Source organism: Pseudorca crassidens, chromosome 7, assembly GCF_039906515.1.
Source record: "Pseudorca crassidens isolate mPseCra1 chromosome 7, mPseCra1.hap1, whole genome shotgun sequence".
In the NCBI taxonomy this organism is placed as follows: Eukaryota; Metazoa; Chordata; class Mammalia; order Artiodactyla; family Delphinidae; genus Pseudorca; species Pseudorca crassidens.
In genome coordinates, this window is record NC_090302.1 from 34,539,263 (window position 1) to 34,565,339 (window position 26,077).

General features: G+C 48.4%; 1 protein-coding gene across 2 annotated transcripts in view; it reads right to left on the reverse strand.

Moving 5' to 3' along the window:
* CCDC180 (coiled-coil domain containing 180) overlaps positions 1–16,529 on the reverse strand; it is a 55,737-nt gene extending 39,208 nt beyond the window's left edge. For both annotated transcript variants that reach the window (XR_010944947.1, XM_067743886.1), the window contains exons 1-10: positions 15,977–16,529; positions 14,416–14,606; positions 11,555–11,643; positions 10,388–10,497; positions 9,284–9,412; positions 9,075–9,185; positions 8,860–8,955; positions 6,792–6,955; positions 5,321–5,440; positions 1,703–1,782 (exon numbers count right to left, since the gene is read on the reverse strand). Coding sequence is in view for 1 of the 2 variants with exons in the window: in XM_067743886.1 (XP_067599987.1) it covers positions 1,703–1,782; positions 5,321–5,440; positions 6,792–6,955; positions 8,860–8,955; positions 9,075–9,185; positions 9,284–9,412; positions 10,388–10,497; positions 11,555–11,643; positions 14,416–14,606; positions 15,977–16,045 (1,159 nt within the window). In the remaining variant the exon portion in view is untranslated. The remainder of the gene's footprint in view (positions 1–1,702; positions 1,783–5,320; positions 5,441–6,791; positions 6,956–8,859; positions 8,956–9,074; positions 9,186–9,283; positions 9,413–10,387; positions 10,498–11,554; positions 11,644–14,415; positions 14,607–15,976) is intronic.
* Between the last annotated feature and the right edge of the window lie 9,548 nt (positions 16,530–26,077).

Consider the following 26,077-nt stretch of genomic DNA (forward strand, 5'->3'; position numbering starts at 1 on the left):
AAACTGGTGAGGAGAGGCCATAAAGCTGGTTTCTCCCATCCCCAGGGCCGCTGCCTAGGCTAGCACACCTCCACCCTTCCTATGAAGTCACTATGATGAAGCCCCGCCCCGGGTCTCTGTGCTTCTGTTCCTGTACCCCTCTGATCCGTTCCCCCCTCTAACCTTATCACTCCCAGCTCAGAACCTTCCACTGGGTTCCCACTGCCTTCAGGATAAAGTTCAGCCTTCCGCACATGGCCACATGGCAAGCACAGTCTGGCCCTCTGGCATCTTCCAGCCTCGCCTGCCACCTTCTCCTTTCCCTGAAGGCCCCAGCTCTGTCTGACCTCTCAGCCTCCCCACGTACTGGTCTTCCGGCTTAGAGAGCTCCCCTGACCCCTGGGCCTGGCTACCTGGTACTTGCCTTGCAGGTCTCAACTGGATGATCACTTCCTTGGCAAGGTGTCTTATAACCTTTAACCAGGCTGTGCCCCCAAATACACATTCATGTAGCTGGCCACCTGTCCACTCCCTGCTGTAACATCCTGCGTGGTCTGACTTCCGCTCTGGACTGGAAGCACTCAAGAGAGATCCACCCTGCTGGTTACCAGGGCCCAGCACCACACTTGTTCCTAGGAGGCGTCCAGTGAATGGCAGCCATTGCTATTATTTAGGGTATCAGGACTCTTATGCTTGGTATTATAATATAATTATAATACCTTTGGAATTATAAACCCGAGAGCCCTGGGAGCAGTGGTGGGTACTACTAACCAAAGCACCCAGGTCAAGTCTGGCTGTGACACTTCCTTGGCTGTGTGACCTTGGGCAGGACACTTCACCTCTCTGTGCCTCTGAATCCTTCTCTATCACAGAGGGCCAATGACACCACTGACCTCACTGGGTTGCCTCAAAGGAGACTGAAATACTGTATTGAATATATCTTCTAGAGCAAGACTTGGCAAACTCTGCTAGATAGTAATATTTCCAGCTTTGAGAGCCATACAGTCTCTGCTGCAACCACTCATTTCTGCTGTTATAGAGCAGAAGCAGCCAGAGACAGTACGCAAACAAATGAGTGGAGCTGTGTCCCAATGACCCTTATTCACTAACGGGCAGTGGCCTGTGGGCTGGAGTTTGAGGACCCTGGTAATAGAGAATTTCTAAACATTACTATTTATTCTTGAGCACTGAGTAAGCCAGCCACTGAACTATGACTGGACTGCAGGATTGCACGTGATTCTTACATCAACCCCACAAGGTAGGTACCTTTATTACTCCTCTTGAGATTCCTATTTTATGGAGGAGGAATTGGAGGCCAAGAGAGGCCATGACTTCCCCTAGGTCCCAGAGTGGGGACAGTGCACCTCATACATCCAGGGTCTGGCCCCTGAGCCGTCCTCACAGGTGGTCCTTGGAGCCATCCCTCTGGCTCCACGCTGTGGTCAGGGGTCAGAGTGTGGGACCAGCTGGGAAGTGACTTGGGAGGTGGTGGGAGGAGGAGGGGCTCTGCCAGGCAAGGTCTGGGGGTCCGAGATAAACCCTCAGAGCTTACTCTTCTCTCCACACCCCAACCCTTCTTCCCCAAGAGGGACTTGCCACCTACTCCTGAGTTTATAACAGACTCTCACATAAATGACTGGCTGACAGACTGAAGCTGCTACGAAGCTACTACTTGAGCAGAGTTCTGGTGACACTCAAGTGGGATCCCACAAACGTCACTCACCGAGGTGCTTATTCAGGGAGTTGAGAGTAGAACGCCATTCAGTCAGCTGAGCTTTGCTGTAATTGGGGGGCAGGAGGTCACTGGGGAAGGAAGATGTGACACGTGAGCCATACTTGAATAAAACATTCACTTACCAAAATTGGTAGCATCGTCAAGGAACACGGGTCTAGGGAAGTATCTACGTAAATACCGATGAAATGAGTGACCTGTTGGGGATTTCCTGGTGCCAAAAGCATACCTCGTGAAAAGGTCTAAGAACATTATTGAGCATGTTACTTAGAAAATAAAACTGAATTTTCCTAATGGAAAAAAACCAAATGGTTATCACACGACCCAGGAAGCCACTTCGAGGAACCTAATGAGAGATAACAATATAAAATGCATACAGAGTTTATGCATTAAGACAGTTCTTTAACAGTACTGTTTATAAACACTCAAAAGATCAAAAACAACCTTCATTCCAACAATAGGGACTTGTCTAAATAAAATACATGAATGCTCTTCTGTAGTCACTAAAAAGACTGTAGCAGGTTGAAAAATGGTCAGTATTGTTAGGTCCTCCCACCAGCAGGTGGAGTCTATTTTTCCACCCCTGGATCTGGGCTTGGCCATGAGATTTGCTTTGGCCAATGGGACACTAGCAAACATGACACAGAAAAGGCTTGGGGAAAGGGCTTATGCATTCCGCTTGCCCTCTCTTGCTGTAGGGAGCTCTTCTGCCAGCACCACCACCATGCCTACAAGCCTGGATTAGCCTCCTGGAGGCTGAGGGAGCAAGTGGAGAGAGGCCCCAGCTGAGGCTCCAGACACGGGAGTAAGGCCATCCAGCCCAGCCACAGGGAACTGCTCGGCCAGCTCACAGGATCATGAGAAGCAAAAAATGATTGTTGTGTTAAGCCACTAAGGAAGTTACAGGTGGTGTTTACTGATGTGGAAAAATGCATATGACATGCTATTTATTGTCCAAACCAGGACATTTTGCCAGTGAAAGGGGGATGAGATTAACAATTATGTCAGGACAAGACGTGTAACCCAGGATGGTCTTGGGCAGCCCCCTCATAGTGGGACAGTAAAGAGCAAAAGGTAGGTACAAGAGTGTGCAGGGCATAATCTCAAGTCTAAACATTGTACTAAACGCAATGTGGCATCCTAGATTGGGTCCTGGAACAGAAAAAGGACATTAGTGGAAAAACTGGTGAAATCCGAAAAAGTCTGGTGCTTACTTAATGGGAACTCATCAAAGTTAATTTCTTAGTGTTGACAAGTGTCCACAGGCAGTGTAAGATGACAACATTAGGGAAACTGGATTAGGAGTATACAGGAATTCTGTGTGCTACGTTTGTAACTTTTCTGTAAATCTAACATTACTCCAAAATGCAAATTTTATTTTTAAAAACTATTTTAAAATTACATGCACATATACTTACTGGGTCCAGGAAAATCCATGGGAATTCTCCTGGGATTTTGGGAGATACCTCCCTCTTGGGGCCCTGGGAATCTTAATAAGACTCCCCACCCCTCTGCCATCACTGCCCACAAGCCTGCAGAGGGCCTGGCATGCGCCGAAACAAGGATCCTCGCCAGGCCTCTGGGCTCTGGGTCTACAGAGGAAGGCCTGGAGCTCTGGGCCGGGATGGGATGTGGGCGCTACGTGTGATCCCATATGAGGCAGTTCCATGGAACAGCTCCTCGGGCGTGATTAGAAGGCTCCCTAGCAGCCGCTGACAGGTCAAGGAAACATAGGTGGTATCTACACAGTGTGCTTTGTGGGAGCTGCCCAGACCTCTTTGCACAAACACCACAAACCCAAACCTCCGCTCGACACTCACTGCAATTCTGTGATCAAGGCTTTGCAACTTTAAGTTGTGTGTTTAAGCATTGTGTTTGCAATGCTTCCAGACAGTGGGATTATGTCCTGACTTCACCTTTTTATATATTCCCACTGCTGGGTCCTATGTCCTATAAATGTGCTCTTGCCTCTGATTTCTTATAATTGCCCCCACCTTCCTCCAGGCCAGGTCACAGCACACACCCAGCTCCATGCTCTGCCTGCAGACACTACCATTATACAGTGTGTCCCAGCTTTGGCCAGAAGCATCAATGAATGCATTTTTCTCCAGGTCTTTGGCCCTGTCTCTCCCCTCCACTCAGGCAGCAGTCAGCCCCACATTCACAGCCTGTATGAGGGATGTGGTGGGGCATAAAAGACATCGGCCTAAAAATCTTTCTGCATTTTGTCTGCAAAAGTCTAAGTTCTTAGAAGAGTCGAGAACACTGTTGAGGAGAAGGCATTTGTGGGAGTGGGCTGAGAGCCCTGAGGAGGAGGAGGGCGCTGGGGACCAGGACTGTCTCCTCACCCAATAGAAAGGGGCTGGGGGGAGGTGCAGACACAGCAGGATGGCGGGTGCCCGGCAGTGCCAGCCTGGCAGTACCACCAGCCTACTTCCTGGTGGCACCATGGGAGCAGCAGCAAGACCCACATCTCTGGACAGCAACGGTTGCCTGGCGTGTGAGGACTCGGGGGCTCAGAGCAGCCTCCTCAAGACTCCTGCGTCCAACAGTCTGGAAGCAGCAGCAGTTGCCCAGCTGCATGTGTGTGGACCAAACTCTGAGGACCAGACTCCCACCACCGGGCCTGGCTTTGGGTGGGATTCCGTAACTTTCCCTCAGTGGACAGGATCCCCAAGAAAGACTAAGTTTTGCCCAGCTTTATGAACAGGGACTAAGTGGAGTCAGAGAAAACAACAAAAGCACTTTTCCTTGTGTTGAGATTTTTATCCACGTTAATTTCACACTGCATGAAAATGTGGCTGCACATGGGGCAGGAGATGCCAATCCTGAGGGAGTCCTTCTGGCTCACGTTGTGGGGGTCCTAATAGTCATTTACGTCCCAGGAGAACTTGAGCTCTGTGGTGGGGAGACGGGAAGAACCTGCATCTCAGCGTCCAACGAGGGACCATCCCAGCGTCCAAGGGACCAAGGAGGTGCACGGGTCCCAACACATGAAATGTCTTTGCCTTGCAGGACCACACAGGCTCCATCCTGCTGCTAAGGGTGGATGCTACAGGCTCCCCAGACGGTGGGCTTCCAGGGTCTAGAACAGTCAGTATGCCCCCGCCAAAGAGCTTATCATGGGATCAGCTGGACCCAGGTGTGAGGGAAGCACCCACAGCCTCTGACAGGTCCCTGTCTGCTGGCAGCAGCCTCCTCATCAGCCTCCAAGCCTTCAGCTTCACTCATACCCCTCTACCCACCCTCCGAACTGCAGAGCTGATGGAGTCACTCTGCTCCCCACTGCCCTCAGGAAAAGTCTAGCCCCTGACCTGGCCCCTCCTTCCCCCGCTCCCCTCCGACCTCACCCCTGCCATTACCCGCTTCCAAGCTCTTTGGCAGAACCACACTAAACTTCTTTCTGCAGCAAATGTGTCACGTGCCCTGTTACCACTGGGGCTGGGACACCCCAGAACATGGACCCAGGCAACCAGCCCAGGATCAGAGAACTGGGAGATGGCCGGGTCTGGAGGACACCTCAGAAGAAAGGTCAACGCTGAGGACTGTGCCTGCCTCCCCCATGGACCCCCGAAAGGTGCCCCTCCCCAGCGGCCCCTCCTTCTGTACCAGATGGTGCAGAGATGGTCCAGCCGCTTTTGCTGCAGGGCGCTCTGGTTCTTAAACATGGTCTCCAGCTCCATCTGCACAGCTGGAGGAGTCTGGATCCTTTCACTGGCCATGAACTCACTGGGCGTCCAGACACGTCGGCACCATGCAGAGGAGGGGAGGGGCAAGGTGGATGGGAGAGAAGGGATGAGACCCACGGTAAGAACGTTCAGAACCCTAGCACCCGGACACCACTCCCAGCCCCTTCCCCTCCATCCGGGCATCTGAGGAAAGGAGGGAAGAAAGAGAGGGAAGGAGAGCGGGGGAGAGAAGAATGGAGGGACCAGCAGGCACAGATCGGGTGTGGGTCCTGACTGCCGCCTCCAGCTCTGTGACCTTGGGCAAGTTGCCCCCGCTGAATCTCAGTTTCCTCTTCTGTAATGGAGCTAATGACAGTACCTTCCTCAAGGAGTACTTGTGAGGACCCAGCAAGATAATGTGAGCAAAGCCCTTAGCACCGTGCCTGGCTCCTGGGAAATGCCCAGGAAATGTCAGCACCTGCCATCACTGCCGATGATGATTACTGACATCTTAACAACCTCCCAAGCCCACGCCCAGGCTCACTTTCCATACAGCAACTTGTTGACCATCACTGAAACCCTATCACCAGTTCATCACGGCACCTGCAGAAGAAGGCTCTGTATGTTCAAGCCCTTGACCAAGGTCACAGGGAAAGTACAGGTGCAGCCAGACCTCAATACACTTTTCCTTCCTCCCCAGAGTCAGACTCTGGTGCTCTCCATCTAGAAATGCGGGCGTACAGATGGGCCTCCCACCCCCACGGCTACAGCACAGACAGACACTCTTTGGTGTCCTCAGACATCTTGGTCCCAAGAGTCCCTTTCTTAGCAAAAGAAAGCCTTCCTTACTGGCCAAAAGCTCCAGGACCCTTGTGTCAGCATTAACAAAAGTGCCATCTGGTGGAGGGGGCTTGGAGATGGGCCCTCTCTTCACCCTGCCTCCCATGGGTAAAACCTGCTACCACAGGGTGGGAAGTGTCCTAAGCCTGAGGGATGGCCATTCTCCTTAGCCCAGTAATAGTAAAGAGTGGACAGTGGGCAGATAATCAGACTAACATTTTCAAACAGTTTGTACAGTGCTCAGAAAATGCTTATGAGAAAATGTGTACGAAGAAAATAAGATACAAATCTACATACGCAGTATGGGTCTAAAGAAGCCTGGGAGAAAATATACCAAAATATCAGCCGTGCTTCTCACTGTGGTGAGGAATTAATGGTGATTTTTAATTTCTTCCTTATACTTTTATCTATTTTGACTTTTAAAAAAGAGCACCTATTACTTTTACCACCAGAAAAAGCAAGAGCCTTTTAAAGTAACCACAAAGGGAGGGAGAATGTGCCCCCCTCGCCCGCCTATGCTGCCGCGCAGGGGGGCAGGGGGAGAGCCTCGGGTGGTGTGGGCAGCCACCGACCTGAAACCCTGCACCAGGTCCTCCTTCTTGAGAGCCTTCCAGGCATCCACCAGGCCCTGCCAGCGGCGGTGGCCATCGAGCTCCTGCTGCAGCGCGGCCTCCATCAGGTTGACAAACAGCTGGGCGAGGGCCCTCCGGTTGCCCAGCAGGGCGTGGTTTATGATCTGCAGTCACAGGTGGGCAGGCTCTAGATAGAGCGGGGGCTCTCCAAGGTCAGAACAAGGCTCAGTTGGACAGGGGGCTGGTGAGCTGCGGGCCGAGGGCCGAGCAGGGCCGTGGCGGCGTCTGAGGATTACTGTGGGGTCGTTGGGCACTCAAGGAAGCTACCTGGGGCTCAGCAGCTACGGACATGACAAGGGTCTTTCCTGAAGGCTTAACCATGAACCCTGACCACGTGAGTTTCAACCCAGCTCCAAGGCCACCTCAGATTGTTTGTTTAAAAAGGTGATTCTAAGTTCACTGGAGTTAAGCACTTCAGCAGGCTTTCAGTGTTTAACTGTTTTTTTTATAAATCTGTTCCAAAAGCAGAGTGCTCATGCTACCAGGGACCAGCCACATATGGTTGTGATGAGAACCAGTACCCAATTACCAAATGAGATCACAGCTAGGACATTCTTTGGCAGTCCTCCCAGCGGAACTCACCAGGGCACCTTTGGCATGGCAGTCGGGACGATTCTTCACTGTGTGACACTGTTCTGCCATTTAGCCTCTCCACCCCCTTAAATGAGAGCAGCCTCTCCCAAGTCCCCCAAGGACTGGGACAGCCAAAAATGCCCCACACATGTCCCCAAGCCCTCTATGCACTGCCCTGGGGCAAGGGTGAGAACCGCCAAGCTCAGCAGGCAGAAATTTCAGTAACAATTTTCACTGAAAGCCGAGGTTTGATGCCGGCTGTTCCCAGCTCGGGGGCATTGGCAAGTATCTCCTGAACCTCCAATTCCGTAGCCATAATGTAAAGATAATGCCATTTACAGCACAAGGAATTGGTGAAGTTAAATGAGATAGATGCACACAGAGCAAGTAGAAAGTGCCAGTTGTTATGCATACAATAAACACAGGAAAGTCAAATGTCGAAACTAAGTGGGACACTGTTAACTCTGACTCCCCTAATCGATCAAATGGCTCAAAGTTAGGAACTCCTGCTTGTCTCAAAATGAGAGCGGCCACTGCTGCATCCTCTTATGTCATCCTCCCCCCAAGTACTTGTGTTTAAGCAACACTATCCTCATTTTATGGACACGGAATTCCAGGTGCTGGGGCTGAGTAATTTCAGGAACTTTCATGTCTGGGCAGTGGAGAGGGGGGCCTGTGCTCACTCTCTGTCTGTGCTTTGTCCAGGACCCCAAGGCACAGACCTGGGCTGGAGCCCATCTGTGATTCTGAACACTGTACTCCTTCTACCCTGCGTGCTGCCAGGAGGCCCATTAACCGGCAAGCCCAGCTTTCTGTACAGGACCTAGAAACCTATGCAAGAGAATGTACCTCTGAGTAGCCAAAAGAAGTGTCCTTTCATGAACAACCCTGATTTTCTTGTATTTTGTTTTATCCCAAAGGAAGCACTTGGAGGAGGCTGAGGGTGTGGACAGAGAAGCAGTGGGGACAGAGCCAGAGGAGCAGGCATGGTTCAGCAATAGACAGACAGCAGGAGGAAAGACAAGAACCACTAGAAAAACTAGACATACAGGGCATGCTGAGGTCACTTATGAGTGCACACACCACCCTGAGACCGCAACAGTTGTGAGATCATGCCTCTGTCTTGTAGCACACATAGCATTGCACATGGTAGCTGAGACACGGCCCCGTAGGTGCTCATAAAATTAGCATTGGTCACACTGATGACACAGTATTAGGTTAACTGGCAGGGAACATGGCAGGGAAGCATAAAATGTACTAGAGAGATTTCTATTGAAAATACTTAACAGAGACTCTAGTTCTGAACTCAAATAGCCAACCTGAGTTACTTGGAAATGTTGTATATGAGAAGCCCATCATTCCTGAGACCCAGGCTCTAGGGCATCCTGGGGTCCTGCTCCCGCGGGCTCATCCCCTGCACGTGAAAATCACTCACCGTGGCTTCTTTATTGATCAGCCTGTACACGTCGGGCTGCATGAGGTAGGAAGTTTTCTCTATGATTTCCACATATTTCTTCAACACACTTTTTAGCTAGAAATGACAAGGCACCACAGTGAGTGACTCCCTTCTCCTGGAGAACTAAAAACAGGTGATGACTCACAAATCCCACAAGTGAAAATCACCAAGAGCACATCTGGAGGCCAACTCACTTTATCTGCCCGGGAGAACTCAAGAGAGTGCAGCGTCTTATCCAGCTCCTTGATCTCCTGTTTCTGGAGCAGGAACTTCTCGGCCACCTGATCCCGCAGCTCCAACAGGGTCTGTGCCAAGAAGTTTGGGTCAGGCTGGGAGAACAGGTGGCAGGGAAGAAAGGAGCAGGACACAGGTAGGGCGGGTCCCGCCACGAGGGGACCCCTACTTGGATGGTGTAGTCTTCAAGGTTGCTGTCATTTTCCACCTTTTCGAAGAGATTGTTGATGTCTTCGTCAGACTCAGCCAGCTTTTTTAAAAGACGGGATCCTGGCTCCACGATGAGAAGTTCCATTTCCTAAAACAGGCCAGGAGGACGAGGGCTATGGTATCAACACCCCTGGGACGGGAAGGACGCCCCCAACCCTATAGTAGGGAAGTGCCAGCTGCGGTCCTCTCTCAAAAACAGTAACTCTTACCTAGACCTGAAGAGTTCAGATTTACTAACTGTTCACAGCCAGAGCACAAGGGCAACACTATTCGGGACACACGCCATGTGTGAGGCCTTGTCCTCAGACTCACTTGGTCCTCATCATAGCCTGCAAAGTACGTGCTGACCTTATGCCTGGCCCATGGTTGGAGCTCAACAAATATTCATTAAAGAAGTGGCCAGTGAAATAATTCCAAGAGTACTTCAGATGAGGAAACTGAGGCTCAGTTCGGTTGTGTGACCAAAGCTGCTGAGCTCACGGTGACAGCAGAGCTCAAGTCCAGTTGGGATATATCAGGAAAGTGATAAGCTGGCAGGGAGAGCACCTTCTTGGTGCTCTGGGTCTGTGACCAGCTCCCGGAATCCAGGGAACTCTGGGAGAAAGTGGTGAGTGTGATCCGGGGCCCAGAGAGGACCCGAAAGGGCAAAATTCCAGGGATTAGTCTGGTTAGAGGTCTCTGGAGAGGAACAGTGAGCCAGTTGAGGGTAGTGCCTAAGGGTCAGGCCGTTTGGCCCCTTGTTAGTAGGACTGAGCAGGGAGATCAAAGACTGGGCTTTAGCATCAGATCCAGAGTCCAGTTCCCACTTGGCCCTTACGTGCCATATCAGGCAGGACTTTCTGGGCCTCCCCTGTAAACTGGAGGTTATAACAGTACCTGACATATAGAGTTCTGCTCATAATCAGAACTTGTAGCAAGCCATCCAAACATGGCTACTACGATTCTGTTTACACCTGGTGAGCCACTGAGGACCTGGGAGGTGGGGCGGCGGGCGCTGTGCAGAGTCCACCCTCCCCTTGGAATGGCCCAGGAACAGAAGGCAAGCGAGAGGGAGAATTCTCACCATCCCAATCTGATCGATCTCCTCCTTAAAGCTGGCCAGAGCACTCTCATAGCTCCTCCTCTTGTAATCCTCTCGCCCTTGAAGGGTGATGGTGCTGAACCTCTCAGGAACTGGGGGAGAACAACGGAGGTGATGAGGTTGCCCTCAGAGCTCCAAGGTGAGGTCAGAGTACCCAGGAAACGACAGCAAGGCAGCAAGTGCCTGGGTTCAGGAGATGGCCCCCCAAAGCAGGCCGGCAGTGTCAGAGACTTAAGGAAAAAGAAGGTGATCCCTAAGTGCTGTAGGGAATTAAGTCTTACATATACAGTTAAATGCTCAAAAAAAGTTCCAAATGGTATGTATAGAATAGGAACATTTAGGGTTTTTTTAAAAAGTTTTATAGAAGAAAACACATACACAGATAAGAATTACCAACACTTATCAGCACTTACCATTCACGAGGTATTGTTCTAAATCAGTTACTCCTCAGGATGAAGCCAAGAGGCAGGTTCTATTACCGACCACTTAATAGGACACTCAGGCATGGGGGTCCAAGACCAAAGGCAGTCAGAGGCTCAGCAGGGGTTGGCATGTGGGCCCTCTGCTCTAGGGTCTGTGAGCCCACCCTGCGCTCTGCTGTCCTCTGAATACAGGTGGGACCCGGGGCACTATGTGGTTTCATGGGCGGTGGGCACTCTTGGGCGGAGAAAGGGGCTATTGTGGAGGTGGAGTTTTCACCTTCTGCTTTATCTCCTTCCTTTTTCTATAGTGAGCATATATTACTTTTTTAATTACAAAGAAAAAGAGCCTCCGTATCCGGATAAAGTCAAACCAGGGTAATGTGATACAGATTGAAAAACCCTCCTGTGAAATCACAGAAGAGCGAGCTACATCCTTTACCAAATGGTTTCATCAGGAAATGCTGACTGTGCAGGCAGCACCTCCCCCCACCCCCACCCCCCCCAGCTCCCTGCGCTGGGGAGAAGGTTCAGGGGAAATGCTTCAGAGGCAAAGGCCCAGGGGAGAGGGGCGGGGTGGAGAGGTGGGCTCCAGGGAAGGCCCTCTATGATGCTGAACAGAGGAACAGCGGGACCTTCAGATGCTTCTATGTTAGCGCTTCCAGGAGCTCCCCACAGAGCGCTCTCTGGCCCAGGCCATGCCTGCCCTCACACCTGAACATCGGCTCACCGGGGGCGTCTGGGAGGCCCCGCACTTCTCTGGCAGCAGTGCTGTTCTCACTCTCTTGAGCTTTCTCCTTCTTGGCTATTTCCTTTTCCCTGAGGCACAAGCAGAGGAAAACAATAACCAACACCCCCTACCACACACCCCCCTCCCCACCCCGCACTGCTCCCCTCCAGGGTAGCTCTGGGTCTCCAGAGACACCCTGGGAATTGGTAATAGTCCGGGCCCACTGATGCCAAAATGCCCTGAGGATGTGCCCCCAACAAACACTGCCTGGGCATCTGCTGCCAGCAGACACCACAGTTCTCAGGTGAGAAGCTGGGGTCTGCCCTCAGGGATCTTGCTCCATTCTGGCCGCACAACAAGTGTGAGTGGTGGGCAGGAGCCATTTTCCACATGTGGAAACTGAGGGCCACAGGGGGCCTGGCCAACCTGGGAAAGCCAGACCGGGGCTAAGCATTCAGCACGCTCCTCATCTGCTTCTTCAACAACCCATCCTATGAGGCAGCCAGGGTGACCCTGTTGTCCAGGATGGGGGATGAGGGAGGGAAGTCACTGGACAAAGTGGCGCTGGGATTCCCAGATCCCTGCACGTGATGCCAAGGTCCATGGTTCATGGGGTCTGGGTGTGGGAGGAGAGAGCTGGGATCCCAGGACAAACTCTCTCAGCAGGGAGGACCAGGTGGGTGAGCACGACCTCAGCTTTGGAATAAAAATCCCTTAATGTGCTGCCCACAGGGCAAGCGCCACAGAAATGCAGCAGTTCTCAGTGACGCCTGCCATTCCTCGGGGCCCTGACATGTGCAGCACTTTCCAGACTTTCTCTTATGTAGTCCTCATGGCACACCTACCACCAAGGAAGACCGCAGGGCCTGGGTGGCAGCTGATGGGGCCCAGGCTGGCCCTCCAGAGGGGGGTCTCTCAGCTTTGTCAACCAAATGCCCCTGGACTAAGGTGGCCCCACTAGGGCCTGGGTGCCCCGACTATGGGAGCTGCTAACAGCTCTGGCTTCTTGGCCACTTGTCCCAGGAACTTGGGGGCTTGGTTTACACTAGTGGTGATCAACCCGTACCCCAAGTTTCTCTTCCATCCACCAGAGGTCCTGTCCTGTGTGAATGAATGCACAAGTTGACCGGTTTGGCTGGCCAAATTTTCAAGGAGGGGACAAGGCACCCCAGAGAGGTGCCGATGCTGAGTCAGTGATCCCAGTCGCTTTGAGGGTGGCAGGGCCTGGTGGGTTATAAGCACATCTCTCTTCTTGTGTCCTTGTCTGTCTGTGCCAGGAAGCCAGCACAACGCCAGCGCCCTCCATGAGAAGTGCCTTTCCCCAAACAGTGTCCTGTGGGTGCCAAGAGTGTCTGACTGATGTTATACCCAGTTATGCGGAGGATAGGTGGTTCTAGGGTAAACTCTGGGGAGGAGGAGACCCTCGGGAAGCACAGGGAGATGTCAGGAGTCCCTGAGTCTGGTAGAAAACAGGTCAGCTGAGAGGGGCCTGGGACCCCTGTAGGAGGCAGAGTCACAGCCAGGCTGCACAAGACTACCCTCCCAGGAGGTGGGAGGGAGCGTGGTCAGGTTCCAGCTGTGTGTGCCTCTGGATCCCTGCATGGGGCATCAGGGACAGGGCTGGAGAATGCTGACCTCCAGTCTGTGCCTGGGTGGTCAGTGGGTTTGCCCAGCTGTTCAGGGTGCTGAGTGTCAGAAGCCTCAGGTGACCTTTTCCTGGGAAAATTCAAAGGGCAGGGCAGAGACTTTTACCCGGTCAATCCCTGCTCCAATGGGGGTTAAAAGGAACACAAAGGCAGATACAGCAGGACTGACTTCCTGTCCCAGAGTCCCAGACTCGAGAAGGTTTATGGCTGGTGCAGAGCTTAACGAGCCTAAGGGAAGCCCAGTTCCTGCTACATTCTCCAAAGTGCCCCGTGAGGAAGCACTTTTCCTTTTCCTTTCTGTTCCTTTCTCCCTGCTTGAGGAGTCTAAGCTCAGGGAGCTGAAACGGCATATGCTCAGGAATTCAAGTTCAACTTCTGAACTCGGAGGTTCAGAAGGAACTCCTGATCTCCCTGTCCCAACCCCACTTGCTCCCATCTCAGGGAATGGCACCTCTGCTGTCCACCCAAGCACTCAGGCCAAAGACCTAGGACTCTCAAGAGCCCTCTCCTCCCACCCAATCTGTCACCTAGTCCCACGGGTTCTGCCTCCAAGATAAACCTGAAATGCCCTGTGTCCCTCTCACAGCCCCACAGAGCTTGCGTGGACTGTGGTGGCCTCCTCCCTGGCCTCCCTGCCTTTCCTTACAGCCCCCCATGTTCTACACACCGCACAACCTGAAGGCCTTAAAAATGCAAATCAGCTGTTCACTTCAGTACAGTCCAAAATACGGACTGTGGCCTGCAAATCTCTCCTGGCCTCATCTCCCAGCCCTCTCCGCAGGCCCGCTGACTTCTTCAGCCTTCTGAACAGATAAGCCGGTACTGTCTCAGAGCCCTGCTCCGTGTTTCCTTTCCTCATCCTCTCATCTCAGCTGAGGCCCCTCCTCAGACAGCTTTCCTGACTCCTGTCCCACCACCCTGTCCTCGGTGTCAGAGCCTTCCCCGCTTTGGGGAGACCTGCTTATTTATGTACTGTTGAAGCCTCAAGTTCCAGGAGGTTGGGATCCGCATACCCAGTGCCCCGGCGAGGGAGAGGGCGGAAGAGAGGGAGAAGCAAACAATCCTGCAAAGTAGGTGTTATTACCGCTCTCTCTCAGGGGAGGTACCTGGGACTTCATTCCTATCTGGTACTCATCTTGTGTGAGCTCTTTTTGAGTTTTTGAAAATTCTAACCACGCCTAGTATGTGGGATGTGGCCTGGACAGCAGGACCTACCTGTAGAGAACAGGGTTTTCTGTGACCCAGTCATTGGGTAGGCTGTGCGCCCACTTCCGCTGCCGAGGAGACATCATCTCCCCTTCACGAATATCCATCTTCGTCATCAAGAGCTTCCTGCCATCCTTTGGGGCCATGGAACGCTCCATAGTTCGCTTCCTGGTGGATGCCAGGGAGTGGACCAGCTGTACCTAAATCCAGGAAGGTCCAGGTTAGGGGGATCAGAACTGCAGACTTCCCAGCACCCAGGCTGACTGCACTGTCTTGGTCAAGTGGGAGCCGGCCAGCAGGAAGGCACTTTGAGGGAGGCCTGCAACCCCAGGGCACACTCCATGCAGGTGGGCTCTCCCCTCCCCATATCAGTCATTCAGCCATTTCTAGGAGGGCATCTTTTAAGAAATTTTAATGAGGACCAAGATGCTCATCCCCACATTTTTATAATCACAAGGAATTGGAAAAATGGAACTGTCCAACAATAGGAGATTGGTTGAGTAAACCCAGTATGACCCTTCAGGTGAATGTTAGGAATTTATTAAAAATGAGACTTACAAAGGATTTTTTATGACATGAGGAAATGCTCAGGATATGATATACCATAACGTATATCAATTAAGAGCATAAATTAAGGGAGTTCCCTGGTGGCCCAGTGGTTAGGATTCCAGGCTTTCACTGCCGTGGCCCAGGTTCAATCCCTGGTCAGGGAACTGAGATCCCACAAGGAGTGTGGAAGGGCAAAAAAAAAGTATAATTAAAATTATAACCAAAATTATACATTATAATCTCAAAACTTTAAATGCATGGAGAAATGACAAGGAGAAAATAACCCAAACGTTAAGAATCGTTGCTTCTAGGGCGCAGGATCATGTGAGTAATTTGTTCCTTTTGTTTCTTTATGCTATTATAATTTCCAAGCCTTCCACAGAGAGCATTATTTAGGGCTCAAAGTAGGAATAAAAATCCCTTTTAAATAAGCAGTACACAACTTCAAAAGAAGGGTTTGAGTCTGTGTGTTTCTTTTAAGATATTGTTTCATCTGTGCAGTTTTTTATAGATGACAAGGCAATGCCAACAACCTATATGGCTGTCAAGAGGGCATTATTACCTTAATAAATTATGGGAAGTCCTAGGTCAAAAACTAAGCAGCCACTAAACATCGTGAAGTTCGTGAATGTGCAGTGACAAGGAAAGGTCTCTGGGATAATTTAACCAGGGAAAAAGTAGGTTTTAAGACACTGCTATAGAATCAAACCCAGTTTTTAAACAGAAAAATAAGAAATGCTTTCATGCTAGGTAAAAGCTCCAGGACACCCAATGGCTAATTCTGGCTATTTCTGAGTAATTTAAATTAAATTTAATTTAATTTTCTAATTTTCAGAAACAGACATTCTAATTTTGTATCCTTACATTTCAGGAGCCAATAAGAATTATTTTTAATCTAAGCAATTTCAAAGCCCTTATTTCATTAGATTCCAGGCAAAGAAGTCTCCAGAGGGAGGGAAGTTTCCAGGGGGCCGGAGGGAAGCAGGGGGCAGGAAAAGGGGGAACAGAAGGACAGGCTTACCTCAGCCTCGAAGATCTGCTGGTAGACATTCCCGCTGGGAATTTGGGTCACCTTCCCCACTGAGGACATCTTGGCCTCTGGCTGGACACCCCTGCAGGGAAGCTGTTGCCTGGGGTTTGGTCTCTATTAGACCCGGACGGATACTGACAAACCTCCCCCTACCCCTCCGAGGACAAGTCCTCCCCCGAGGACAAGGCTCCCCAGGCAGACAGGCTGGCCGGGTCCACGGGGGCTGAGACTCCTCTACCCTGGGAGAAAGCATCAGGGCCCCTCTCAGGCCTCAGGGTTCTTACTTTAAAAGAAGAAGAGGGGGAGGGGTGCGAAGAAGCAAAAGGGAAACAAACCTCAGGCAAGAACCTAACTGGAACTCACTGAGAAGGTCGGCTCTCCCAGCCACGCCAGGCGCAAATCCGAGGCTGACTTTGGGGACAAAGAATAATAGCTATTGCTTGCGCTTCACTCTCTCAAGCTCTTCCGGGAAAAGTCTACGTGCCCAAGGTATCAGCTGGGATTTCAACCCGGCCTTGAACCCCCAACTGGCGCAGAACACGGTTCGAGGGCTTCCCCCGCACCTCTCCCCCCCTAACAAAGGACACCTGGGTAGGAGAACGTGGAGGGAGGGAGCGGCCTGATTCTGGCCACGCTCATTAGGCACCTACTGTATGCTGAGAAGCCCAGCAGGCTCCTCTCACGCCTGCCCCACAAGCCCATCAAGGAGAAGGGGCAGTCTCAGGGTAGGCCCTCTAAGCCCCGCCAAGTGGAGGCAGGCCCTGCGCCCAGCGACCCGGCCGCGCCCGCACCTGCACCAGCAGAAAGCACCACTCAAGTCCAACCTCAACTGCAACTAGACACACTTGGTCTCCAAGGCAACGCAGAGGGGCGGGAGCTCCGTTGGCCCCGCCCTCACGCGCTTTCCCAGGAGGAGGCGGGTTGCCCTTAGCGACGGGGAACCCCCCTCGTGGAGTAGTGAAACTCCTGCCAGTTTCTCTGTGCAGAATACCTCAGGGTACCTCAGGGCTGGCAGGAGCTTCCAGAGAAGCACATTGAATATTCCGAAAATTAGCAGGAGACAGGAGATGCATCTCTGAGCCATTGTGGTCAAGAAAAACCATCCTATCTTCTTTGTCTTGGTTAAAACCAATCTCTGCTGGGAAGTAGCATAGATAGTGCATGGCTATAAATAAGAAGTGGAAAGCATCTCTAAAAGAGACCATCTCTTTCTCAGACTAAAAGAGGTTGAAGGGCTCAGAATCCAGGCCTCAGGCTTGAATGGAATTACAATTAAAAGGCTAATTTATGTGACTCTTTGAGTTCCATTCACCCAACTCACCACTGCTGCATAACCCTCCTAAAATACAGCTCTGAGGTACCCACTCTCCTGCTCACCAGCTCTGCAGCCCCTACCAAACCCAGCCCACAGTCCCTAGATGACCTCAGAGGCCCCCCCGCATCTGGTTCCCGCCCTGACTCTCCCTGCTTCAGCAAACTCCTCACTCTTCCTACATCTGCCACTGCCCCCTGCCCTTCCTCACCCTGCTCCTCTGCTGGGATCCTTCTGTTTCCACACACCCCAAACCCACCCATACTTCCAGCCACTGCCAGTGACAAGATCCCCCCCACTCACTCTGACCCTCATCTCCCCTTCCTCACCCCGTCACCTCTCCTTTCCCTGAACGGGCTTGTACGTTGGTCGCTGTCAAATGCAGGAGTTCAGGGCATCCTACTGGAAGGGGTTTTCTGAGGGGCAGGTGTGCCCTCCTAACTTTCGTCCAGCTTCCACTGCCCTCAGCAGTGTCCTGCACATTATTCAGACACACTGAGTGCTCCCTGGTAAATGCACGAATGCCCGGAGTGTCCTGGTCTGACTCTCCCAGAGTTGGCTCTTTCCCACACACGCACCCAGAGTCCTGCACAGCCAGGGCTGAAGATACTTGTGGCTGACACTGAACTTGGTGAGGGTTTCCTATAGGTGTGGGGTTCCTGACTCCTCAGAGAATCCCTCCCCTCAGCAGGGATCCCTGTCCCAATTGCTCATAAATGCTCCCTATGACAGCTTCCTTGAATAAGTGATCATTCTGTCCATACTAGTTTCAGAAATTAAGAAACAGTGAGTAGAAACCCTTTTATTCCCCTTCTGTAGTCCCAGGTTTTATTAACAAGGTGAAATATTGTAACAAGTGATTGGACTAATTTTAGCTGGAAAAAGAGAAAGTATATTTAAGTGAGGTTAAGGGTGAAAAACACAATAAAAAATAGGAAGTGTCCAGGAATTATTTGCAGTTAGCGAGATCTCTGTCTTGTCTAAGAGGCCCTGTTGGCTTGGCCCTTCTACATCAGAAACTGTGTTTTCCCTGCTCAGATAGATGCTTTCTGGGTTCCAAGTAAGCAACACACATTGTTTAAAATAGAAAAAAAAATTGAATGGAGAAATTAAAAATAACCCATAATATCACCACTGAGAATTTACCTTCCTTAATTCCCAAGTTTCTGCGCTTTTGTATTTGAGTTTGGATCAAACATGGAAATTTGTGTTTGGCTTTTGGATGGCATTTGTATTACCCTCCTAACTCTACAATGTTCTAACTGGAAAGAATAACCAGCTAGAGGTTATCTGGTGAGTCCACCTCCCGTGTTAGAGATGGGCAAGGAGGTGAGAGACAGGGAATGGAAGGAGTGAAGCCAAGCCTTTGGACTCTTTTTCCTGCACCTCAACGTTGTATCTTCCCCCTCAGTCTTCACTTTGAAAATGTCTCTTGACTTGAACTTCATGCTTTTCCTTCCTCTTCCACAGTCCATCGTCCATCTTCTCCATAGTCCATAGAAAGAAAACCAACAAGGACCACCTCAAGAGCTAATATTTATTGAGAGGGTTTAATACTCTCAATAGCTATGAGAGGGGTACTGTAATTAGATGAAGAAACTGAGGCTCAGAGAGTTGGTAACTTGGCCAAGATCTCCAAGATAGGAAGTGATTAAATCCAGGATGTGAATCTTGACCATGTAATTCCAGAGTTTTGAACCAAACACTACGTCATCTGACCTTGGGACTAACCAGAAAAAAAGTTCTGGATCCAACTGATAGGATTTGTGTGTTGAACTATAGCACACATACCGAAAAGTACGGAAATCATAAGTGTATAGCTTAATATATCATCCAGTGGGAATACACCTGGTAACCAGTACCCACAAGAAATAGAACATTACCAGCTCTCCAGGAGCCCCCTTTATGTACCCATCCCAAGTCACTGCCCTCTCCTCCCCAAGGGTAACAAATATTCTAACTCATGAATTAGTTTTGCTTGTTTTTGAACTTAAATGGAATAATACAGAATGTACCCTTTTATGTTGGACTTCTTTCATTATGTTTGTAAGTTTCAAAAATATTTTTGAATGTGGCTGTACTTCATTTTTATTTCTGATATCCCATTACCAAAAATATAACCCATCGTATTTATCCTTTCTATTATTGACGCACATTTGGGCGGTTTCCAGTTTAGAGAATTACCAAATAATGCTGCTCTGAACATTCTTTTGCATGGTGAACATATGTAGGCATTTCTATTTCTAGTCTATTCATATTTTCCTATACTTAAGGCTATTCACATTTCTTTTTCCGTGAACTGTGGGTTCATGTTTTTTGCCAATTTTTCTACTGTGTGTCTGTTCTTTTTCTTATCAATTTCTAGGAACTCTTTGTATATTGGGCATGTGAGCCCCTTTGTAATATGAATTACAAATATTCACAGTTTATCATTTCTTCCTTTTTATTATGACGGTTTGGATTGGGTTTTCTTTGGTGTTTTTATTTGTTTGTTTGTTTTGCTATGTATTGTTAAGATGTTACTTCTCCCCAAATTGATCCATAGATTTATACAATCACAATAAAGTATCTCAGCAGATGTCTGGTGGACACTGACTATTTGATTTCAAAATTTCCATAGAAGTACAAATGGCCAAGAATAGTCAAGACAATTCAAAGAAGAATAAACTTGAACAGCTTACACGACCAGATATTAAGCCTTAGAATAAAGTTACAATCATCAGGGCAATGTGCTGTAGTAGCGCAAGAATAAACACAAAGAGAAACAGAGAGTCCAACTCAGACCCACACATACGAACATTTATGTTGTATATACTAAAGAGGCCCGGCAGAGCAATGGGGAGAGGATAGTCATAGTAAACAGCCCAGGGTCGCTAGTTATCCATATGGGAAAGAAATTAATCTTGACTCCTACCTTACACCATGAACAAAAAATCAATTCTAGGTGGATTTAAAATCTAAATGTGGAAATTTAAAATAATAGCATTTGTATTAGATAACATAGGAGAATATTTTCTTGACCTTGGGGCATAAAGACAAAAATTAATAAACTGGACCTTATTAAAACTAAGAACTTCACTTCATCAAAAGACGCCTTCAAGAGAGTAAGAAAGAGCAGAAGGAGAATAAATACGTGTCATATATTTATCTGGAAAAAGCCTCACAAAGGATACGTAACTAATTTCTGTGAATTAATAAGAGGAAAGAGACAATCTACCTGAAAAAAGAAATGGGCAAAAGATTTGACTAGGCATTTCACAGAAAGATAACCAAATGGCCCACAGGTACATAAAAAGCTGCCCAACATCATTACTCATCGGGAAAATGCAGATTAAAACCACAATGAAACACCACTACACGTGTACCAGAATGGCTGAAAAATGCTGACAATACCAAGTGTTGGTGAGGATGTGAAGCAACTGGAACTCTCATACACTGCTATGTGTGTAAACTCCTACAACCACTTTCAAAAACTCTTTGATAGTATCTCCTAAAAATGGACTTACACATACTCAATGACCCCAAAATTCCATTCCTGGGTAAATGTCTCAGGCTCAGTCATAATATGACAAAATTATGAAAGTTTAAAATTTGACAATACATCCTAAAGCTGGGGGAGAAATAGAAAAGTGAAGCTTCCTCTCAAGACTCTCCAGGCCCATCAGGTCCAGCAGTCTGTAGACCTGCCTGATTGCACTGGGGGTGCCTGCATAGCTCCGGAGAACTTGGGGTACTCAGAGGTGGCATGTTGGTGGGGGGATGGCAAAGAACTCACATCCTGGGCAGAGCCACTGGTCCAGTGAGCAGTATGTTCTGCAAGGCTCAGCTGGAGCAAGCCGGGCTCCAGCTCCCCACCTCATAGCTCATTCTCTTACCTTCCTCAGGAATGCCAAACCTCAGGAACTCCTCCTCACTGCACGCCATCCTCTCTGCTCTGCAGAGCACCTCCACTCACCATCTGAAGAAGACATGGGGAGAAGTTTCCAGGTGTGTAGGCCTCTCTCCATAGGAGCACCAGGTGGATGAGGAATCTCCCATAAGGCTGGCATTGCCCCCTCTTTCAACTGCCCAGACCTCCTGGGAGGCAGCGAACCCTGGGGACAGGGACTGGGCTGGTGGATGCGGTCTCTAAGCCTCCCTAGGGCTGCTTCAAAAATCCGTTTCCTTAAATATCAGAGACTGGGTTGAGACAAATCAGAGATTTTCAAGTGTTTCCTTTATAGCAACAAACTATGTCCGTTTGAAACAAAATTTACTCAAAATAGAACTGCTCAGAAGAAATGGGAGTGGAGGCCCCAGGCGGCCAACACAAGGGCTCCCCCCAGGCCCACGGAGCCCTTAGAGCTCAGAGGAACCAGGTGGAAACCCTCATCTAGACAGTTTGGATCATCTGGGTTCTCAAATAAAAGGGATTTACACTCACACCCCCTCCATTATTCACAAATTTCTCCTTCCTTCTTTCCTTTTCCCTCCCCTGAGGAAGAGTTCCCCAAATTTTCAACAGCTGGTGGCAAAGACGACTCACAGAGCTGGGAGCTGCTCATCGAGGCAGAGTGGAGTCTGGAAGTCTAGAAAGAGAGAGGGAGAGGGGCACGAGACGTGGTGCCGTTTCATTTCTCACTTAAGGTATCTTTGAAAAATTCCAGTTTTGTCTTGTCTAGATTAACAGGAAGAGGGGTCTGTTTGGTCCGTGGGCAGGTGGGGGACAGTTTGGGGGCAGGAGGCCCTGGTAATGGGATAAAGTGGCAACAGCTGGCTGTTCCAGGAGGCGATGCTGCACCGGCAGAATCAGCAGGTGTCTGGCTTCCATGCTGGTCCATCCCGCTGGCATTTAGCTTCTTCCAGGCTGGTGGGGCGGGTGGGAGTTCCTTTCTTCACTAAACCAGCCTAGCCTGTCCTCAGGAAGCTGGGCCCCTGCTGCTCCTCTGGTCTTCCCTCCATCTCCCAGGAGAGGGCACCCTGCCTTCACCAAGGATGGGCACTGCAGGGGACTCCCACGGACCAAGTGGACGAACGGGCTGCCTAGCCTTGGGTCCAAATGGCTGGATCAGGGACATAAGACACCCATCCCGGTTTCCTAGCTGGCGAAGCAGCAGAGATGCAGGAGATTTTGGTCTGGAGCTGGAGTCAGCCTTCCCCTCAAATGGTGCCATGGAGGAGAAAGAGATGTGGGTTCCTCCAAGTCTCTTCCTGACTGAGGCCTTGGTCTCTCTGTCTGTCATCAGAGAAGACTGGGTTAGAAGGTCCCTGAGTCTCAGCTCCCGTGTCCCCCCAGCTTTGGAGTCCACAGCGTGGCCAGGTCCAAGTCCTGTTTTCTGGGTGTGCACTGCCCCCTCAAGGGCCTTGGTGGTAGTGCAACATGAAAGGGGCGAGGATGGAGTACTAGTGATGGGCTAGGGGGCTCTTTCTGATGGACTTTAGCCGTCTGCCTCCTAGGGGAATCAGATCAACCTCCAGAAAAGGAATATTCCTCTAGAAAAGGAATAAGGTGGACAGCTGTGGTACTCGCTGTGGGAGAGTGGTAGAGGAGTGGAAATCAGAGACCCTCTGTGCAGGACACTCCCTGCTCCGTCCCAAGTCTTACATTTACTGGGAGAATTTGATAATACAGAAGTGGGAGACCCATTGAATTGGTAGATGGGGGAAGTGGGCTGGCATCAAGGACAACTTCCCAGAGGAAGGGCTATTTACACCCATCTCTGAAAACAGGTAGGACCTGGATGGAACTGGAGGGAACAGAGGGTTCCTGTGGGTGCCTCTCAAAGGTTTCAACTGAATGACTGAGACCCACTCACATTTTCAAAGGTAGTATCCTCTTTAGTCAACTGATTGTAGATGTGTTTGATTAAGTAACCGGGAACTATAACCTTGCCAAATTGACATGGAGGACCATCACAGTTCTATTAATCCTTTATGTATACTGAATATTAGATGCTTATCAGGTCTAATATTTTCTTCCATTCCATGGGTTGTTTTTCACTCTTCTAATAGTGTCCTTTGATGCACAAAAGTTTATCATATTTATGAAGTCTTAATAGATTCTTATGAACTTATCTATTATTTCTTTTCTTGCTTGTGCTTTGGATGTTATATCTAAGAATCCTTTACCAAATCCAATATCATGATATTTACCCCTTTAAGAACTTTATAGTTCTAGCTCTTAAATTTAGGTTTGCTCCATTTTGAGTTTTGCATATGGTATAAGGTAAGGATCCAAATTCATTCTTCTGCATGTGGATGTTCAGTTTTCCTAGCACCATTTGTTGAAAACACTGTTTTCCACATTCCATGGTCTTTACCATTTGCTGAATTTCAACCATTTGTTGAAAATCATATGACCATAGATATAGTTTATTTCTGGACTCTCAGTCTATCCCACTGGTCTATGTCTATCTTTATGCCAATGATGCACTGTTGGATTACTACTGCTTTATAGTAAGACTAAAAATCAGGCAGTGTGTTTTCTAACTTTGTTCACCTTTTCCAACGTTGTTTTGGCTATTCCTTGCAATTCCATATGAATTTTAGGGCCAGCTTTTCCATTTCTGCAAGAAAGATTTGTTGCAATTTTATAGGGATTGCATTGGACATACAGATTACTTTAGAGAGTACTGCCATCTTATCATAAGTTTTCCAATCCATTAACATGGTGTAGATTTTCATTTATTTATGACTTCTTTAGCTTTTATTTTTTCAGAAATGTTTAGTGGTTTTCAGAGTACAAGTCTAGTACCTCCTGGTTAAATATTTTTTAAGTACTTTATTCTTTTTAATGCTCTTGCAAATAATTTTCCTCAGGTTGCTCCTTTCTACAGAATTATAATAAACTTTCATTTCTACAGTTGTATTGAATGGCAGTTGATAGATGAGTGTTAATCTGTATCCTGTAACATTGTTGAACTCATTTATTAGCTCTAACAGTTTCTTTTTGCTTCTATTTTTATTCCTTAAGAATTTATAAAATCATGATGTCAGCAAGTAGAAATATTTTTACTTTGGTTACTATAATCTTGAAGTTCTTGCATCTATTTTCATAAGGGATATTTGTCTGTAGTTCTCTTTGCTTGGGAAGTTTTAGTCTGCTCGCTTATCAGCGTTATGCTGGCCTCATAGAATGCGATAGGAAATGTTTCCTCTTCTTCCATTTTTTAGGAAGAGTTTGAGTTTGTATTTTAATCTTTTAAAATGTTTTGTAGAATTCACTTGTGAAGCCATCCAGTCTTGGGCATGTCTTTGTTGTAGTTTTGTTTGTTTTTGTTTTTTAAATATTCAATCTCGGGCTTCCCTGGTGGCACAGCGGTTAAGAATCCACCTGCCAATGCAGGGGACATGGGTTCGAGCCCTGGTTGAGGAAGATCCCACATGCCGCAGAGCAACTAAGCCCGTGCGCCACAACTACTGAGCCTGCGCCCTAGAGGCCGTGAGCCTCAACTACTGAGGCCCGCACGCCTAGAGCCCATGCTCCGCAACAAGAGAAGCCACCGCAATGAGAAAGCCAGCGCACTGCAACAAAGACCCAACTCAGCCAAATTAATTAATTAATTAATTTTTTTAAAAAAGAATTCAATCTCTTTACTTGTTATAGGTCTATTAGGAGTTTCTATTTCTTCTTGAGTCAACTTTGTTAGTTTGTGTCCTTATAGGAATTTGTCCATTTCATCTGGGTTATCCAATTTGTTAGAGTACAAATATTCACAATATACTTTCATAATCATTTTTATTCCTGTAGAGTCAGTAGTATTACCCAACTTTCATTTCTGTTTTTAATAACTTGGTCTATTCTCTTTTTCTTAGTGATTCTAGCTTCAAATTTCATCAGTTTTGTTGATCTTCTCACAGAATCCACTTTTGGTTTGGTTCACTGTCTCTGTTCTTTTCCTTTATTATTTTATTTATTTATTTATTTGGAATATAATGGCTTTACAACGTTGTGTTAGTTTCTGTTGTAGAACAAAGTGAATCAGCTATATGTATACATATATCCCTTCCCTCTTGAGCCTCCCTCTCACCCCTCCCCCCATCCAACCCATCTAGGTCATCACAGAGCACCAAGCTAAGCTCCCTGTGCTATACAGTAGTTTCCCACTAGCTATCTATTTTACATATGGCAGTGTATATATGTCAAGGCCACTCTCTCAATTTGTCCCACCCTCCCCTTCCCCCGCTGTGTCCACAGGTCCATCCTCTACATCTGCTTCTCTTTTCCTGCTCTGCAAATAGGTTCATCAGTACCGTTTTCCTGTTCTTTATTTTATCTATGCTCTCATATTTATTATTACCCTCTTTTTGCTAGCTTCAGGTTTAGTTTACTCTTCCTTTTCTAGTCCTCAAGGTGTCACGTTATTGTTTTGGGATCTTGCTTGTTTTTAATGTAGACATTTACAACTATAAATTCTCCTGTGAGCACTGCTTTTTCTTCATGTCATAAGTTTTGGTATGTTGTATATTCATTTTCATTTGATTCAAGATATTTTCTAGTATCCCTCATTTTCAACTTTCACCCATTGGGTGTTTAATGTTGTATTTCTTAATTTTCACATATTTGTGATTTTCCCCCAGTTTTCCTCCTGTTATTGATATTTAGTTTGATTCCATTGTGGTCAGAAACGACACTTTTCATGATTTCAATTTTTAAAAATTTACTAAGACTTGTTTGGTGACCTAACATATGGTCTCTCCTGGAGAATGTTCTTTATGCACTTGAGAAGAATATGTATTCTGCCGTTGTTGGGTGGAGGGTTAGGTCTAATTGGTTTATGGTGTTGTTCAAATTCTTTATT